At 42.3% G+C, this 19627-nt stretch overlaps 2 protein-coding genes across 4 annotated transcripts; both read right to left on the reverse strand.

The window, feature by feature from the left end:
- Positions 1–1360: 1360 nt before the first annotated feature.
- On the reverse strand, positions 1361–10669 carry me3 (malic enzyme 3, NADP(+)-dependent, mitochondrial). Of its 2 annotated transcripts, XM_062564796.1 has the most exons (15): positions 10492–10665; positions 10001–10230; positions 7998–8131; positions 7572–7721; positions 5809–5884; positions 5555–5716; positions 5359–5462; positions 5169–5278; positions 4480–4577; positions 4258–4371; positions 4066–4171; positions 3464–3606; positions 3098–3271; positions 2797–2895; positions 1361–2391 (listed from the first exon to the last, which is right to left on the reverse strand). In XM_062564796.1, the coding sequence occupies exons 2-15, from the start codon at positions 10223–10225 to the stop codon at positions 2230–2232; spliced, it is 1857 nt and encodes a 618-aa protein (XP_062420780.1). In that variant the 5' UTR covers positions 10226–10230; positions 10492–10665; the 3' UTR covers positions 1361–2229. The 2 variants fall into 2 exon arrangements, with proteins under 2 accessions (XP_062420780.1, XP_062420781.1); XM_062564797.1 differs by lacking the exons at positions 1361–2391; positions 2797–2895; positions 3098–3271; positions 3464–3606 and adding an exon at positions 3696–3970 and having other exon boundaries at positions 10492–10669.
- Positions 10670–11099: 430 nt separating this feature from the next.
- On the reverse strand, positions 11100–17831 carry ildr1b (immunoglobulin-like domain containing receptor 1b). Of its 2 annotated transcripts, none has more exons than XM_062565128.1 (8): positions 17531–17831; positions 16104–16274; positions 14957–15106; positions 14663–14782; positions 14402–14548; positions 14112–14237; positions 12702–13564; positions 11100–11838 (listed from the first exon to the last, which is right to left on the reverse strand). In XM_062565128.1, the coding sequence occupies exons 1-8, from the start codon at positions 17577–17579 to the stop codon at positions 11827–11829; spliced, it is 1638 nt and encodes a 545-aa protein (XP_062421112.1). In that variant the 5' UTR covers positions 17580–17831; the 3' UTR covers positions 11100–11826. The 2 variants fall into 2 exon arrangements, with proteins under 2 accessions (XP_062421112.1, XP_037345223.2); XM_037489326.2 differs by having other exon boundaries at positions 11100–11843.
- Positions 17832–19627: the final 1796 nt, after the last annotated feature.

A 19627-nucleotide genomic window follows, 5' to 3' on the forward strand; every position in this document is an offset into this window, starting at 1 on the left:
TCAATCCAATAGAGCATCTTTGGGATGTGGTGGAACGGGAGATTCGCATCATGGATGTGCAGCCGACAAATCTGCGGCAAATGTGTGATGCCATCATGTCAATATGGACCAAACTCCCTGAGGAATGCTTCCAGCACCTTGTTGAATCTATGCCACGAAGAATTGAGGCAGTTCTGAAGGCAAAAGGGGGTCCAACCCGTTACTAGCATGGGGTACCTAATAAAGTGGCCGGTGAGTGTATTTGTTTGTTGGTGTTGAAAAAGAGGTTCTTATTTTTAAGATTTTCCTCAGGCTGTTAAACTGTTCTGCATGTCAGGCCATTTACATGAAATACAGCTTTCTGTGATTACCTGTCCTGCAACCTACCACATACTTGAACTACATCTCATCTATATATCTCCCCAATTTGGTTTATACTTAAACGTAAGTTATTTCAGTTGTTTACCGGACACATCAGTGCATCTCATTAATGACAGCGGTAAAATGCCTTTACTAAATAACTTGATTCAAAACCTTTTGTCAACCACAGTTCAACTTATTGGGGAGAATCTTTCCAGCTTTTATATCCTCATCTGTGACTTTCTCTGCTTGCCTTTTTATATACATTTCTACATTAGCTCCAGTATACAAATACTTCTCTTCTCATTTCAAATATTTTGATTGAAAGGATCCACGCGTACTGCATGCTGTCACAACAGTAGAAGACTGCAGTCAGGCCTGAGAAAATGCTCCTATTTGCTTTCCTTTCCAGCCTGTTTGTTAGCTTTCTATTTCGTTGTTGAATGCATTATTTTCTGATTGTTAATGAGCAAGAAAACATCTCTATATATAATTCACTATATGAGGGAATAATAGTGTCAATCACAAAATAGGGATGTATCTTTTATCATGCCTTCCTGATATTAAACTTACTGCAATGACACAAGAATCACTGTTTTTCAAGATTTTGAGTTAAATGAATTTCCCATTTTTCTTCAACAGTGAACGCTCTACTTAATTTGAAAACTATTTTTAAAAGAGACCCGACATAAAGGGAAGAAAAAAAATCCTAATCAGGTCGAGAAGATATAAATTGTTACTGAAATGGTTTGAAAAACAGTCTCCTCTAATAATGCTTCTCGCAAGACTAATCCACAAGACACCAGTTATTCTTGGTTCTGCTTCCTCTCGAAACGTGTCGAGCAAAAAGAGGGATGCACACATCACATACTAAAGGTGATGCTTCACCAACAGGGAGCAAAACATCCAAAGTGATCAAAGGTTTAGCAATACCTCACTGCTTGTGTGGCTTTAAGAAATCACAATAAATAATACAGACTAGTGTTTTTTGCAGCTATCAAAAAGAGACAATTCAAAATAATCCAAAAAAGCCATAAATCTTTAATATTTTGCTTACAATTTCATTTTAAAAGTTTCCTGTTCCCTTTAAAAAACGTTTGAACATATCCAATACTAGAGCTTGCAGAGTATCAGAGGAGTCAAATAGAAGATAGTTAATCTGTAATTTTGGCTAAAACACAACCGGAAGAGATCTCGGTACAAAACCAAAAGACATCATGGTAATACAAAAACATCCTGATGGTGACATCATATGCCCCAATATGCCTCCTCTAAACACATCAACAGAAGCGCCTCCCGATAAGAGTGACTGGTTATCAAAGGGAGGCAGAGACGAACACGCAGTGTTTAAGTCTAATGTGGGCAGAGAGGAGTGTAGCGTACGAAGCGCCAGCTACAGCAGTGGAATCCTGAAGCCAAATAGTTGGAGGCACTGAAAGTTTCTGTTCATTTTTAAAGCTTTATAATGAGTGCTCTGTTTAGGCAAGAGGGAGCATTGTGCATTATTGTTGATCAGTATAGATTTTTTTCATTCCACCAGCTCTGATTCAGCTCTAAAAAATATTTTGCTGGACAATCTAACGTAAGGAGTGTAGTTTTTTTTGTTGCTTAAATCATATAGGCCACGCTTAAGACATCTGATATGCTGTTCATGAGTGTGACCATTACATAGTTTACTCAGTCTTGATCTCAGGTACGCACAACTGAAGTTCATTTCTGAAAGACGGAAATACAACTCACTACAGAATTACAACCATTTATAAATGAAAGACAGAAACAAAGAGAAAGCTAACAGGCGAGGATCATTGGCAAAGTTCCTGAACAGAGGCGATGCCAAAATTGTACATGAGAACACATCAGCACACAGAGTTTGGGGAGTGAGAGGCAGGATCACACGTCCTGGACATTCATGGCTTCCTGTGGCCAGCTGTATGTGTCCAGAGTGAAGGAGTCGTAATCTGGACTGTAGATGTGAGACAGCACAAAGGCCTCCTTGTCTTTGGGCTCGGGGTACAGTGAAGCCATGTTGTTTTTGTACGCATAGTTGACAATCTGCCAGAGAAGAGATCAGATGGAAGAGGGGTGAACAAACAATAAGCATTTGTTTTTTTATTAAAAAGGGTTAGATTCTTCGGACAAGTTAAGGAAACAAACATGAACATATTTCACATAACAAGGTAATTTTCACAGGAAAAATCTGTTGAAGTGCATGGAAATATTGGTGAGGTCACTACTTTAGTGCCACCAATCAGAATTACAACTTAGTAGTAGCAGTAGCATAATTTTGTGACAAACACTATAAAGCAGTCTTTTATTCTGCATAAACACTAGTTGACCAGTTTTAGCTCTAGATGCAACCCATCATACCACAATATTTACACCCCTGTGGTATTTGAACCTGGACTGAAGTCACATGTTGCATTGTGAGGAATGATGGCGGACCACAAAGGAACGTACCTTCACGGCGATCTTAAAGGACACCTCCCTTATGGAATTAAGAGGAGGATAGAGTCTTCCCTCTGCCAAGTTCTCCTCTGTTACCATATTAGCTATCGCCTGAAACAATAGGGGTGTTACAAGGTTTAATTGTGGTTAAAATACAGTGGTGGTTAATACACAAGTGTGTACAATTCGCATTGGTTGAAGTTCACCAGTCAGTTTTCATTTTGAAAAAAAAAAGAAATACATGTTTATTTAGAGCTGAATTCTTCATAGACAGACATTAATGTATCAGTGATGTGTGGTAGAAAGGAAATACCTCTGCCGTGGTGAGGAAGATGTCATCAGATATGTGGCGTACTCCACAAGCAATGACACCCAAAGCAACTCCGGGGAAGACGTAGGCATTGTTTCCCTGGCCGGGGACAAAGGTGCGTCCATCAGCCATCGTCACTTTGTCGAACGGACTTCCACTGGCAAAGATGCCCCGGCCCTGAACAGGAAAAGAAGGGGGGGGACACAAGCACTTCTGTAAATACAGTGGGATCGGATAACGGTTTGAATTTTTGTTTTTTTACATCTTGAGTGTACACACAATAAAACATTTACTGAATAAAGGCCTAATTGTAATCAATTGAACGTTTTCTTACAGCCCTTTCAAATCACCAGAGATGCTGCTCCTTACCTCTGTGAGCTGGTAGCACTGCTCTGCGGTGCACTCCGCCTTGCTGGTGGGATTACTCAGGGCGAAGATGATCGGCCTCTCATTGAAGGACGCCATGTCTTTGATGATCTTCTCCGTGAACGCTCCGGCGACAGCAGCCACTCCTTCAGGAAACAGAACAGAGACAATCCATCATCTAAAAATCACTCAAATATCAATCCCTCCAAAGAAATCCCCAAATTCTAGTTTAACATTTTTTTTTTAAAAATCTCGGGTTCTACTTTCAAGAATTGTTTTTTGATTTGAAACAATGCGGTCATGTTAACACAGTGGTGCTACAGTTTTGATTGAAAGTCTGATAATATTTTCCACATGCAGTGTTTGAAATTAGACCAATAAAAACAAACATGTACATTAAGTCTTTGACGGGGTTAGTTGATTTGGAGGAATCTACCATGTTATTATGGATCTGAGCAAAGCTGGAGGGACAAAAATTCACCTTTAAAAAGTTTCTCTGTTTTTCCACAACTGATGAAATGGATGAAACAAACAATGAGTTATAAAAAGGGTTTATTTTAATACCATTTAAAAAAAGGGACAACGTGACCTCCAGGTAGACTCACCTATGATGGCAGTGGGTTTGACGGTGGCCACCACTTCCTCCAAAGTTTTTATGTGCGGGTGATCATGAGCAAACTCTTGCTTCTCGTGGTTGAGATTTCCTCGTCCCTAAATATGAATAAAACACCTTTTAATCCGTTTGGTGATCCACAGACAGCTGATATCCGGGAAAGAGTGCGGGATTCCCACTTTACCTTCACAATGAGACCCTTTGAGTCCACCATCCAGATTCTCTTGGCAGCTTCTTCTCTACTTATTCCTTCTTTGGCCATGGCCATCATGAGTAGGTGAGCGATTCCCAGGGCAGCCTGGAATACATTTATTTTTTTTAAATCAATCATGTATCAATCAATCAATCCATCAAGTAGTTTCATTTCAGGAGACAATAAAACCTAGTGGGCGGGAAAGCTTCTTACCTCACCCGCCCCCTGGAACACAACGGTGTGGTCCAGGAGTGTATTCTTTGTGATCTTCAGAGCAGCCAACATCCCAGCAACGGCTACAGAGGCCGTGCCTGAGGAGGAAAAAGAAAACATTATTATTATTACAAGTATTGTAATTTATGTATACATGTTGTTTTCAGTTGGTGGTCGTGCGATATTTTAATCTTCTTGTGTGACTTAAATTAAATTTCCAAGTTGTCTCATTGTCGTGCTTATAGTGTTGTTATAGTCCGTTATGCCTGTTATTGTACAATATTTGTATGTTTTCCAATGCTTTAGTGTATAATGTCCTCCTCACACCAGCAGTAGTGGTTGTAAGAGGACTCGACCACACTGCTCAGCTAATTGAAACGGACTCCTCCCAGCACCAAATACAAAGATGATCCAAGGAAAGTTTGTCTCTGTGCATCTTCATGCAAATAATCCCACCATCCAAGGCTTTTTACGTAAGCAGGCCTTTTCTGATCATAAGTAAGGGAATCTCTACATTTTTCTAAAGATACACAAACATTATGGCGAGTTTAACACATGGAGGCGCTGTTACTGAATCATTACTCACAACTGTCTAGCCCAAGTTATTGATGGTGGGATGGTGAAATGGTAAATAGTCATTTCAACTAAAAAGACAAACATTGAGAGGATACAGCTGCGTGTTCAAGTACCCTGGATGTCATCGTTGAAGGTGCAGTATCGATTCCTGTATTTGTTGAGGATGCGAAAGGCGTTGCTGTTGGCGAAATCCTCAAACTGAATGAGGCAGCTCATCCCGTACCTGCAGAGCACAGCAGTGATGGGGGGGTCAGACCGCAAGAGTCGCTCACGTATTCGGTCTCCTTTTTTGTTTCTACTCACTTGTCTGTCACCGCCTGCATGAACTCGTCAACCAGCTCGTCGTACTCCTTCCCTCTGATCCGCTTGTGCTTCAGTCCAATGTACAACGGGTCGTCCAGCAGGGCCTAGAACAACAACAACAAAAAATCTGTTATTGATTAATTGGCAAAAGATATTACCTCTGTTTTACAACTGATCGGACTGTGATCAAACACACCTGGTTATCAGTGCCGACGTCCAGCAGCACGGGGAGACACTGCTGGGGCTGCACGCCGCCGCAGGCTGTGTAGAGCGCCAGCTTCCCGACGGGGATCCCCATGCCGTAGGTTCCTAGGTCCCCCAGGCCGAGGATACGCTCCCCGTCCGTCACCACGACGGCCTGCAGGGAAACAAACGTCATTCAGATGGGGAGCGTACAGTGTTAGTTTCCAAACCATAGGCAGCTGTGTGTGTGTGTGTGTGTGTGTACACCTTTATGTCCGCCTCAGGCCAGGAGTTGAGCATGGTAGCGATGTGGCCTCTGTCATGGATGGTGATGAAGAGTCCCCTGTGAAGTAAGTTTTCTTTTTTAATAGGACAGCAGTATTGATTTGAAGATGCACAGTAAACTACACTCACCGGCCACTTTATTAGGTACCCCATGCTAGTAACGGGTTGGACCCCCTTTTGCCTTCAGAACTGCCTCAATTCTTCGTGGCATAGATTCAACAAGGTGCTGGAAGCATTCCTCAGGGAGTTTGGTCCATATTGACATGATGGCATCACACAGTTGCCGCAGATTTGTCGGCTGCACATCCATGATGCGAATCTCCCGTTCCACCACATCCCAAAGATGCTCTATTGGATTGAGATCTGGTGATTGTGGAAGCCATTTGAGTACAGCGAACTCATTGTCATGTTCAAGAAACCAGTCTGAGATGATTCCAGCTTTATGACATGGCGCATTATCCTGCTGAAAGTAGCCATCAGAAGTTGGGTACATTGTGGTCATAAAGGGATGGACATGGTCAGCAACAATACTCAGGTAGGCTGTGGCGTTGCAACGATGCTCAATTGGTACCAAGGGGCCCAAAGAGTGCCAAGAAAATATTCCCCACACCATGACACCACCACCACCAGCCTGAACCGTTGATACAAGGCAGGATGGATCCATGCTTTCATGTTGTAGACGCCAAATTCTGACCCTACCATCCGAATGTCGCAGCAGAAATCGAGACTCATCAGACCAGGCAACGTTTTTCCAATCTTCTATTGTCCAATTTCGATGAGCTTGTGCAAATTGTAGCCTCAGTTTCCTGTTCTTAGCTGAAAGGAGTGGCACCCGGTGTGGTCTTCTGCTGCTGTAGCCCATCTGCCTCAAAGTTGGACGTACTGTGCGTTCAGAGATGCTCTTATGCCCACCTTGGTTGTAACGGGTGGTTATTTGAGTCACTGTTGCCCTTCTATCAGCTCGAACCAGTCTGGCCATTCTTCTCTGACCTCAGGCATCAACAAGGCATTTCCGCCCACAGAACTGCCGCTCACTGGATGTTTTTTCTTTTTCGGACCATTCTCTGTAAACCCTAGAGATGGTTGTGCGTGAAAATCCCAGTAGATTAGCAGTTTCTGAAATACTCAGACCAGCCCTTCTGGCACCAACAATCATGCCACGTTCAAAGTCACTCAAATCACCTTTCTTCCCCATACTGATGCTCGGTTTGAACTGCAGGAGATTGTCTTGACAATGTCTACATGCCTAAATGCACTGAGTTGCCGCCATGTGATTGGCTGCTTAGAAATGAATTGTTAACGAGCAGTTGGACAGGTGTACCTAATAAAGTGGCCGGTGAGTGTATATATCTCGCGTACAAGTGACCTCAATTTACTCACCCTATTGGTTTGATTTGTTTAACTGAGATACAGCAGTACAAAACATTAAAAAACATAAACAAACTAATGTTAATTAAACAAATTATTTTACACAATAAAACATTGTAATTCAGATTAAACCACAACATCGGACTCATTCCTTTGTAATGGATAAACTTACTGAGCAACTTTAACTGTTCAAAGAGACATAAATGAAAATCAAACTGTCGGAGATGTTGGGCAGAGATCCCAGGTGTACATGATAGGTCATTTCTATACATGAACAACATTCCTTCATAGAGGATTTTAAACAAATGTATGGATGAGGAAATAACTAAACCAACAGTGATGCAGTGCAGCTACTCTGTGGATGGAATTACTCTCACCGGGGTCTCCTGAAGGCGTGGCCGTATTGTTGGCAGGCCAGGCCCACTGTGGGAGTGTACACGATGGGCATGAACTCCTCGATGTCAGAGGTCAGCAAACGGTAGAACAACTTCTCGTTCCTGTCCTGCAGCGTCATTAGCAGGATGTACCTGAGACATAGAGCCGTCGTCACTATTTTTCAGCATGGTTCTTTCAGAGATTTGTCAATTGCAACTGTGCTAAAAACATTTTTGCATGAAATATGGCTCCTGCCGTTATCTTATATGTGTCATTAACTATGCATTTACAAATCCTTCTTCTACATGACAAATAATTAAGTTTTAAATCATACGGAGACTAAGGGAAAATCTTGGTTATTTCAATCTCTGCAGAAAGTAGCCTTGAACAGCATGCTTTATTGTAAATGTCGGCGTCAGTTCCCTCACTTGTCCAAAGGATCGGCGCGTGTTTCGTAGCTCTTCATGACACGCAGTACTTGCACATCCTGGGAGAGGAAGCAGGGGGGCAGCAGGCCGTGGATGCCCAGCTGTAAGCGCTCCTCCAGGGTGAACGCCATTCCCTGCACAGTGGAAAAGGAGCAGTTATACAACACTGATCCCTGAAAAAAAGAAAAGAAAAAAAGCTTGCACAGGGTGAGGCCCACCAACGAAAAAACCCCAGACCACATGTTAGTCATCACAGAATATGGTTGTTATGACTCATTCCTGCACCCGGATACAATGTCCTTTTTTATGTTCTCTCCTAATTATGCTTCAGTTGCTATTTGGTTGTCAGGAAAGACTGAACAAAAGAGCCACATTTTAAAAGTTAGACAAATGCTTTGTTCACTTAAAAGCTTTAAACGAGCTGGGGAGAAGCTTTTATTTTGGTAAGCAGCCTTGTTGCCCTCTGCCTTCTGGTTATGGTTAGTGCCGCTACTCCTCGGTCTCTGCATTCTTTCCAAAGAGTGACTGGAGGGGAGGGTGAGGTTTAATCTATTTATTCTGTCCAATAGTGCGGGGGCCTGAGCTCCCTCCCCGGTTAGCTTCACTGCTCTGCCCTCGTCCCTTCTGCTACCGTTTCCGCTCTCTTCCCGCACAGCAGGGGAAACGCTGACCTACATGAGGAACAAACTGGCCTCCGAAGGTCGGATTGAGTTTTATTTCTACTGATGGTATATGAAAGTATCCGAACACACCCTTGTACCGGCAAAGTGCAAAATGTGATAGGCGATTAGATATCGAGTTGATGACAGTTCAATTCATTTTACAATCATTAAAGCCACGGTTGTTCCGTAAGCTGCATGCTCTCCAGTATTTCAAAGATATGGCTCACAACCACTATACAACCAGACGTTACAAAAAGAAGATACTAATTAACATTAAAACCGCAAACTTTCAAACAAGTCTCACCTAACCAATGAGAGTGCAAAACATTTGCCATTTAAAAGATCTGTAACAAATGTGATCATACATAATCCACGATTAACAGACATAAATGTTGCATTGCATTTCGAATGTTATCCGAGAGGTCACTGCAAACAGTTTAACAAGTTTGCTGAAAGGAATTTACTTTCCTGTTTTCTAATCAGAATGACTTAACTCGCTGACTTTCTGCTGAATGGACAGGAAGGTCAGTGTGTACAGTAACTGCTGACCGGGCCTCAGGAACTACGACTGCCTATCAACTTACAAAATGAGGTATCTGTCCTCAAATAGTGAGAAAGGCAGGAAGAAAAAAAAGAATTCCTAGAAAAACCCAAACCCTTCATGAGTCACTTGGTGGGAGTTTGTTTTTCCACCAGATCTGTAACTGTTGCATCTTTGGAAGGAGCATTTTCTTTCTATCTGCCTCTAAGCATTGCTATCGTTATGTGCTTAAGCATTGCAATCACCACATGATTACTTTAGCATTATGTCTGATTCATACTTTTATGTTTATTTAAGACAGACAGAAATCCAATACAGATAAATTATAGGGACATACGAGGGAGACCAGTGCCAGCTCCAGATGTGGGCCCTAATACCTGAACAAAATCACTTAGACAGCATTTAAGGCATTGATGCAGCAGTCCTGTGCTGTAGCACGTGCTACTTCACAAAGCTAACATGAATAGAAGGAATTGTTGCAGCATCACGACGCCTCCAGAAAAGCTGTGATGACCGGTCATGTTTGAGCCAGATAACATGTAATAAAACAAAACGCCTACGATTCTTTGACTGGGAGTATTCCGAAAGCTAAAGCAATACACCAGTCAAATCTAAATGCTTATGACAGACTATTTAGACAAAACACATCTGCAGCATTTGCTTGTAGAACGAAATCCCGTATTTGGGAAATGCATGCAAAAAATGACAACCACACATGCAGACTATTGAGATCACAGTAAACTCTGCGGTCATGTCCGCGTAGTAAAAGGAACGTGTACCGGGCCCATCGCAGAGCTCACCTTATTGAGGTGCGGGTTCCTGGTGATGTCGTAGCCCCGCTTCTTGGTAGTCGTGCTGCCCTGGCGGCTCGTGCCGGAGTGGCAGACCCGCACAGCCTGGAGAGAGGCCCGGTCCACCGCCACGGCACCAGCAGGGTGGCCCGGAGAACCGGCGAAGACCCTCATCCCGCCGGCGGCCGTGCGCCTGCACAGAGACAGCGCGGCTCTTCCCGGTAGCGAGTTCATTCTGACTGCGGAAGACACAGAGTACACGTTCCTTCATGCAGATGTGAACCACAGCTGGCTCTGTGCTGTTGCCATAGCAGCCTACACCATAACTTGCTGCCTGAAGCATTGTTTTCACTGTGTTCGTATTTCAAATCTGCTGTGTGCGGTTGTTGCAGCTAAGCTAAGTTAAGCTAAACTAAGCTAACCTCCTGCTAGCTACCCGTCGCTTCTCTTTCTGTACGCTGAAGCTAACTAGCCGGTGGCTAACATTGAGCTAGTCCGACCTGAAAACGGTGCGACGCTGCGGGGCCTCTGACTTGGACGTTCCGTTGAGGTGGTCGTTGAGCCCGGCTTTCAGCTATCGGTTCAGTTGACGTTGTCGGTGACAGACAGCTAACAGCTGATCTAAGATCCTCTGACTTTGACAATTTCACTTCTCTTCCCCCCTCCTCCCCCCTCCGGAGCAACCAATCAGAGCGCAGAATGGCGGGCTCACAGGCGGCCAATCCCCGTCCACCTCCACTCAGTGAACAACAGCTCCATCTTCAGCTTCATCATCTCGAAGTTACTCAAAATGCAACATTGGTATATTTACACACGTTTTAGCATAGCACAATGGCACAGTGTACACCATACATTTTAAACAATTTCCTAAATCAAGTTCAAATAATCTATTGTTGGATTTCTTCTCAATTTCGTCTCTCCGAGTTTCTGGTTCAATTACTTTAATTTGAAAAGCAACTTTGATGAGAATTGCAATCCAAGGGACTAAAATAAAATCAAAAACTACATTTTGACACAAGGACCCATAGATATTTTGGTTGGGGCCGACAAATCGAGTGATCTATGTAATTTAAAAATAAATTATATGAATGATCCACTTCAAAATTGCTGTTTGTTAAAAGTTTATTTAAAAACACACACACATCGTGATACAAAAGTCGGAATTCTGCATTGGTGTTGATCATTCAAGTCCAGTAAGTCAATCTTCATACATTTACATATACGTTTTATTGCTGTCCAATAGTGCATTTATCAATAAAAGATTAAAAAAAGAATGATGGCTTAAAATAGCACAAGAATTTATGCAAAATTCTGAAAACATAAAAAAATCCACTTATCAGTTCATCACAAGTTGCGTGTTCAAATTGGTGAACCTAAATAACCCACAACATCAAAAGCTACATATGTAACTACGGTTCTATGAATCCTGGATGACAGTAAGGATGAAATAGAACTGCTCTAGATTCTGCTTTTTGAAACTGTTAAACATTTACTTCAAAAAATAAAGAAAAGATACATTTTTCTATTACCAGATACAAGTTACACAATTCTAAACAGACAGGACAATATGCACACGCAGGCTTAATAACATCTGCAATGTTGAAAGATGAAACGAGCTTTTCTTCATGATGATTTTTTGCAGATCCATGAGGTGCATTCAGAGTAAAAGTATCCCATGCAGAATATTCATTAATTACATTTCACAACAAATATATTCTCTAGGCTGAACAGATGAAAGAGTTAACTATTTATTTTCATTTTCACCGCTCTCAAAACATTCAGATACAAGTAAAAAAGAAAAATTTGAAATGCTTCAGATGACTACGCTGGTGCCACTACGGGAACTTCTATCCTAAGAGAGAAAAGTGACAGAGGAGGAATATGGTTAAAGATTTTCATTCACTCAAGTAAACTATTGAGGTAAATAGTTTTTTGTACATAATTATTTTACAGAACTACTTTTGTTAACTGTTAATTCTTACATAAAAAACATTCTATGCAGTTTGATACCTCTAATCTACCTATACAAATGATAAGCAATGTGTGCATAGTACAAAAAACAAAATGTGTGTAATATACTGCATCATTTATTTAGCCTGAAAAAAAAAAACATTCTGCATTATGAGTACAAACCTTTGATGCTTAAAATACATTTAGCTGATGCTTTTGTTATTTTGAGTACTTAAATAAAAGTTCTACGCCAAACAAAGGACCAAAATAACAGAAGTTAAGAGAAAAGATGATGAAATAATTTAGATTCAGCTTGAATACTTAATTCTACCTAATGGCGCTGTGAGCCTGTTCTTAGCTTACTACCAACTACTTGGTGCCACATAATCACAATGAAAATCTTAACATGCTGATTTTAGCAGGTATAAAGTTTACATGTTCAAAATCTTAGTTTAACCCGTTAGTATGCTACAGCTGAGGCTTTTTAATTGGAAATGTTAAGGTATTTGCTCATAAAGTAAAGTATTGGGCAACAGTTTGACTTAACGCTCATGTAGGCCATAGAGACAGCATTCATATTTACAGAATTGGAACGTGGTTGTCTGCACAGTAGCCTAACAAATAGTCAGCGTGTGATAGCTTCGAAAAGCAATGAAGTAAAGAAGCCAAGACCACAAAGCAACAGCGGACAGAATGCAATGAAGAAAAGAGAATAACTCAGACCATTGGTTTGGAGTCCATATCAGTATTTGGATCTTACCGAAAAGCGGTCGTAGTTCCTCCGACCGGTACTACGTCCAGACTGGCTCTCGATGGAGAAGTAACTGGGGGGCTTCTCCGGCCAATTCTTCCCTCTGCCTCCTTTCCTTCCGCTGCCGCCCTCCTCGTCTGAGCTCCAGGATCCTTTGCGCCGCTGAGGAGGAGAATAGCTCCTCTCCCTCCGCGCCGCAGTGCCGTGTAGCTCCTCCATCAGGTCGTCGCGACTACGAGTCCGCATTCGGGATCCGCCTCCTCTCCTCCCGGCCGAGCCTCCTCTGCTGTTCCCCGAACTCCTGTGTGGCGCTCCTGCTCGCCTGTTCTCCCATTCGGAGTCGTCGCTGTAATCGCGCAGGATCCCTTGTCTGGGTTGTGAGACGTCCCTGTAGCCGCGACTGTCTCCCCCGCGGCGGTTCGTGCTCCCACTGGAGTGGCTGGAGGTTCTTGGAGCGTCTCTGGCTCCGTCTCCGCCAGCCGCCCCCCTGCGCGAGGGAAAGCTGGGTACACGCTGCACTATAGGAGGCAGAGTGATCACGCGTCTCTCTAGCCCCCTCACCCCCATTTCATCCAGGGCAGACAGCATGCTCGGGGGCCCCGGCGTGTAGGGTACAGCTTGAGGAGCCATCTGGGGCTGCAACGGGAGCATATTCTGGTGAGAGTAAGGAACCATTTGGGGTGCCCCCATATCCAGCCCCCTCATCTGGTTTTCCAGGAAGTCCAATACCGGACCAGGGCCACGGTGGCCGCCATGCGCACTGCCCTTCATGTGGTTTCGATGAGGAGGAGGTTGATGCTGGAGGGCCATGGGGGACATCTCCATGGGAGCCATGGCAAAGTTTTGTTTAGTGGGGTAGTCAGAGTACGAGCCTGGAACAAAAGTGACAAGTGAATAATCTGCACCAGCTGACTTTTGGCCACATGGAGGCATCAGAAACAAGCTGTAAACACACCGTTGATACAATTTCATTTCGCAAAGTTCAGATGTTGTAAGCAAAAACGTATGTATTCAGCAGTTAGAGAGCAACATGTTTGATTCCCTTGGAAAATGTTAGGCTCTCTATCTCTACGGCTGCTAAATGTCCCACTATGTCACTAAAGTGTCTCTGTCTTTGTGTTGGATAGGTTGGTTGGGATACAGTTGGTTTCCTCTTTGGGAGTGGTAAGTCAACCAAAACCGTAGAGCTGAAGGTAACAGGTTTTTTGTTGGACTACCTTTGCTATAAAATAACTATGCCGGGTTATTTTCTTGATATAAATATATTAAATATCTGCATAAAAGTAGTGTTCATATAGTGACACAATGTGTCCTCCAAATACTGAAACTAACCGTACGCAGTTGTTCTCAGGAAGAATGACACAACAACACATTCGATTCAACAAAGCATTGAAGGGAAGTATTTGGCGTGTCCCTCACCGGAGTACAGTATGGGAACGCCCTGGGAGGAGGCGTTGGAGCTAATGGGAGCGTAAATGGGTTGACCGTTCATCCAAGGAGACATAGCCTTCTGAGCATCTCGAATCATCCTGTGCTGCATCACAGCTGGAAATACAAAGAGGGAGTGAGATAGTTTCAATTATCTTGGGTAAGGACGTGGTAGATGTTTGATACGTTTGAGCGAATACAAGCGCCGCAAGAGACAAAAAGTTGGGTCGCAGCATAAATGTTTCTTTAAGGACTCCTGGAGCGCCAGCGGCCTCTCGTACCTTTCTCCGGGCAGCAGCATGTCTGTGGACAACACGGGCAGCGGACGTAGCAGCAGCACTTCTGAGGACAGCACTGGCAGCAACATATGCAGAAGAGCGTGATGAGCAGGAGAGCACCGACGATGATTAACAGGACGGTCAGCCAGTCTGCAACAAGCCAGTGGGGACATGATTACTGCTGCTTCGCTCGCAGGAAGCCTTTTTTTCAGGCTCTTTGTGACGCTCGGTTGAGCGACACAGGCTGAACTCGGGGAAACTCACGGTATACGATGAGTTTGACTTCTCGATCAGAGTCGCCCGCCGTGTCCCCGGCGGCGTCGATGCTGCAGAAATATACGCCGTTATCCCACCACATCACCTCATTGATAACCAGGTCAGCCTCTGTTTGCGGAAAACGTCACATTACTTTGGAATCAAAGTAGAAAAGGGTATTAATGCTGAACTTGATCGGAACTGCTTCACACCAAAAATATTCAAACAAATAGATGTTACAAACACAAAATATTTGCAATGGAATGCACTGAAATACTGTCTCAACAATAGGATTAAACTTACTGTTTTGAATGGTAATTTTGCGTATTCTGTATTCTACACCCAGCGTGGGCTCATTAATGCCCCTCTTCTGGATCACGGTGCGGATTGTTCGCTGGCGGTCCGGGCAGTCGTTGGCGGGGTCCTGACCGAGCTGCAGAGATGCCTGATAGGCTTCAGGGACAGACAAAATACAATGAAATATTTCTATATTTATTTATTGCATATCATTTTCTACCAGATTGGTGTACCTCTTTCAACTCAAACAATGATATATTTGGCAGTAATTCCTTCAAACAGTACAACAACAACATACATGTTTTTGCTTTTCAGTTTATAGCTCATCAATGATTGTTGAACATCGTAGTGTTGATAGTAACACTGTTCCTGCTATGACAAAATGTCTGCCCTGAAACAAAACCTCTGGAGCCTGTTCTAAGAAAGAAGATTTAATAAACTCTTGGACTAAACCTGAATCGTCTGATCCTGAGTTAGGCTCGTTTGAAGGGGAATATAAAAAGCATCATCGTCATCATCATCATCATTAATGAAGCTCAAAGTCCATGGCAACAGGAAAACAGTAGTTAGCCTACCAATGTCCATTGAAAGTAGAGATATTATACATAAACGACTTATAGACCATACATTTGTATCTTTAGAAAAGGCCTTAGTCACAGAGAGGTAAAAGGTCAGTGAGTTGACACAATTTTTATTTGAACTTATTGATGCATTGTAATGTCCTCAGTTCCCTGCTGCATTAATATGTAGGCCTTAAAAAACCATCCAGGAATAGCATAACAATGTCAAGTGTGTGAAATGCTTTCTGAACATAAGCATAAGCATGCTCTATTGGAACAGAAAGTATTATAGGGAAAAAAATGTATCAAGTTGTCAGTGATCATTTTGTGAGGGATATCTTCATTGAAACATTTAACCTTTTTATTATTTGGAAAAAGAGTTACTGAGAGACAGAGTTCTGGTTACAAGTATATGTGAAAAGTTACATTTTGGTCATCTTTTGAGCACAAGAAAATAATAAAAGACGTTTTTAGTGCTGAGAATGAAAAGCTTCTGTGATAAAGGTCAAAGTGCTGTTTATGCATCTCTTTGTTTTGGTTGAGCTGCACTATTGCACATAGAAATCAGGAACTTCTTTTAATCGCAGCCTCACCTGTGGAGTAGTACTCCAGCACCGGGTCTTTACAGAAGGACTTGAACCTCCAGGTGACCAGCACTTCCTGAGGGTTTACTGAAGTGGAGTAGTCGCAGCGAAGGATCACAGAGGCAAACAAAGTGGTGCTCCTTTCCGTCTGTGGAACAATCACCTGGATGGCCAGCAGCTCTGACAAATGAAACGACAGAGTGAAATAACAGCACCCCCAACAACACCATATACAAATGTGCAACTTTAACTTTAGAGTGAGAACAGCTTGGTTCTTGAATGCTTGATAAGAATCTGAACAAACGTTTAAAACAGAAGTCAATAAGTGTGTACATATACTCTACACTAACACTTCTTCATCAGCAATGTGGAATGACAAATGAATCTATGTGCTGGCTGCTTTCCTCTGTTTATTTATAACTTCAAATAAAAATGTAATTCTTATTTGACCTTTATTTACTGAATAGAAGTAGAGAATATTTTGAAAAGCCGACGCCAGTAAATATTTGCATTAGTGTCACTAGCTTTTTTCTTATTTTACAGCTAAGTGACCTTACACAACATCCTATCTGACATCATGATGATCAGTTGTACATTTATTACCATAGCTGTGTGTATTTGATTCACTTACAAATCCATTTTAAATCAACAATTTGCCCTTTATTTACTGAGAATATAAAACTAAACAAACTACTGGAAACATGTTATGTGAACAATTCTGCCCAGAAAACACAACCTATTTGAAATAAAAATGAAGAACTTTTCATAGTTTTCAGACAAAACCAGATGTCCCCTTTCTTCCTTTGTCTTACATGATATTTAACAGAATATTAAAACATTAAACACACTACCCTGATTTTGTGACACAATCTGCAAACTAACTAATAATAAACCAATCAATTCGTTTGCAGCCGTATTTAGCTTAATATACACTAATATTTAGCAGAATATAGAGCACAATTCGGGAGGCTGGACCGAGAACACGTTGGACATTTTTGCTTGACAACAGACTTTGTAAAGTTTCTTCGGTTTTTAAAATCTGTCTGTCTTTGATCCGTTATTTTAGCAGATTACAATATCATGAAAACAATGTTTATTCTATACTTCCTCATCTAACTACATTAGTTCCCGAAACGTTTGATCCGATTCATTTCTTCGTAGTATAATCTTCTGTAAAGAGAGAATGTTTCCGCTGTGTGTATATATTTATTATACCATCATAGCAGTGTAAAACAGCGGTCACGTGACCGCAGTCGGCCTTGTCCTCTTTCCACCTGTCGATAATTAACTCGTACACACCACTGTCAGTTTCGACTGTTTGCTCGAGCGACTTCACCTTAAATTACTGCGCTTTCACTGAAAAAAAAGCCCAAACTACCAAACTAAGACGTAACGGAACCAAACGTGTTTCCCTTTAGAGCCATTAAGAGTCTCACCTGTCGGCAGGTGAGCCAGCAGAAGCGTCATCAGTATCACGTTTCCCATCTCGATGCTCTTGTTGCTCCGCGGAAGTTTCCCCGTCCTCTAACCTGCTGGCCGCCCAAAAACCACCAGAAATCCGTAATCTTTGTAGAAAAGTGTTGCCGTGCTGTGCATCGTGACTCCTCTCTACACCCGAGGCGGCATGCTGGGGGGCCGCTGATTGTTCTCTGCAGGTGGAAGACGAGTGTTTACAGACGACCCGAGGAACAACACAGAAAGAGAGGGAGAGAGCGAGGCGAATCGTCCCCTTCCCCCCACTCCAGCTTCAGGTGACGTCATTGACCCCGCCCTCTCCGACAGGTGGAACGTGGAAAAATGAACAGAGGAGCAGGAACAGCCAACAGAAGAGAGGTGGATATTTCCCAAAACATTCCGTATCTTTAGTCTCTTCTCTTGTAGTATGAAAATGGAGATTTGAGTTTGATTAGCAAATGAATCATTTATATGAATCATTATGGCCCTGAAAAGTTCCTTCCTAGAATGGGTCTTATTGTTAGTGCTCTTTGTGTGTGGATGTTTACAGTCCCTCCTCCAGAAAGTTGGATCCCAACAAGCTTTACTGTTGACACAAAAACGAGGCCCCCAGGGCCGGAGCTCGAGTGCTGCTCTCAGCTCACTGAAGGGCTCTTGAAACCCTGAGAAAAATGCTGCGTTCATGAAAGGTTTTGCCATCACATCTGTGTCTGGCTCCACTTTGAACCTGGAGACATGCCAGTTCTTCAAATGCCTCCCTCGTCAGTATCAGGGCAGGACGTCCCTTTCATGGTCTCTGGCTTTCTATCCAGTCTGGGTTGTAACGTGTTCATAAATGTTTTTGTGTTTCTTTTAATAAACATTGAGACTCAAAACTTACTGGAAATAAATGTACTGAGTCCACTGATCAGAAAAGTTGGAGCCCACCACCAGAGACCAAAGATGAGATATAGTGATCCTGCTGATGTCATCAGGGTTCGAAATGAGGAGGGTCTGGGGGGGGTCCCGGACCCCCCATAAGCCATTGGGGACCCCCCATAAGAGTTTATTTTTAGATTTTGGGGGGTCCCCAAAAAATATTTTTAACATTAAAAGTGATTGTGTAATTATAGGTCCTAAGTGACGTTTTATATTTATAACAAAAAATTACTTTATTTCCTAGTGCGATTGAGCAGCTAATAGCGTCACAGGTTGTGGTCCTCCGGAGTAAACAGTACAGTCTGTGGCACAGACACGTAGGTCATTGAACGCGGCAAAAACGAAGCCTCACAAAGAGTGAAATCTAAAGAACCCTCATGAAAATCCCGTAAGTGCTTCGATTATGTTTATATCTCCATAATAATTGCGTATTATACTAAACTATTTGGAGTTGGTGTTCCTATATCAAAAGTTGCATTAACTTAGATGATTAGAAGAGTGCGTTTGTCAACGTTTCTTGCTGTACGTGTATAAGTACTTTTTTTTTAAACGTGTCCCTAAAGATTTTAGTTCAGGTTATAGATTGACTACTTTAAAACAAAGTAAACCATCTAATGTAGGTACAGTCTTTATAGACATCATTATTATTCAATCCAGCGGCTAGTTGTTTTACAAATTCCATTAACATAAGGGATGAGAAATGCCATTTGTATTTCATCCAACCCTTTGAAGGTGCATGGTGCTGCCATAATGAGGACACCTGCTGGATTTAGGTAACTTAGTTAACTTCCTTGCTTAAGGAAATAATGACCTGTTATCCACTTTGTCATGTCAGGGATTTATATAAGGTGCTGTAACTTTGTTGGTCCAGAATTACAGGGTTACCTGTTTGATTATAGCCAATCCACTTCTCCAGACACCACTACAATACTGGGACCAGCCCAAACCATGAAAAACATCCCAAGACCATTATCTCACCTTCAAAATATGTCAATATAATTTTGCCTGCAGTATATAGTGTAGCAAGATAGTCTTCAGTATTTTTTATAGTTACATTTTAGGGGACCCCCCAAGAGTCCTAAGTCATTTCAAACCCTGGATGTCATCACTGAACAGATTTCTATTAAATATAAACGATGGACTCATAAAAAGAAATTTAA

This window comes from Pungitius pungitius, chromosome 10, assembly GCF_949316345.1.
Source record: "Pungitius pungitius chromosome 10, fPunPun2.1, whole genome shotgun sequence".
Classification (NCBI taxonomy): domain Eukaryota; kingdom Metazoa; phylum Chordata; class Actinopteri; order Perciformes; family Gasterosteidae; genus Pungitius; species Pungitius pungitius.

Bases quoted from the DNA above. Each gene is read 5' to 3' on its own strand.
- me3 (XM_062564796.1), bottom strand. From the start codon at position 10,225: ATGAACTCGCTACCGGGAAGAGCCGCGCTGTCTCTGTGCAGGCGCACG. The intron at 8,132-10,000 runs GTGAGCTCTGCG...TCCACTGTGCAG, and splicing joins GGAACCCGCACCTCAATAAG to GGAATGGCGTTCACCCTGGA. The intron at 7,722-7,997 runs GTGAGGGAACTG...TCTATGTCTCAG, and splicing joins CGCGCCGATCCTTTGGACAA to GTACATCCTGCTAATGACGC.
- ildr1b (XM_037489326.2), bottom strand. From the start codon at position 17,579: ATGGGAAACGTGATACTGATGACGCTTCTGCTGGCTCACCTGCCGACA. The intron at 16,275-17,530 runs GTGAGACTCTTA...TTCATTTGTCAG, and splicing joins GCTGGCTCACCTGCCGACAG to AGCTGCTGGCCATCCAGGTG. The intron at 11,844-12,701 runs GTAAGATCCAAA...TTTCTCTCTTAG, and splicing joins GGAACTACGACCGCTTTTCG to GATAGAAGTTCCCGTAGTGG.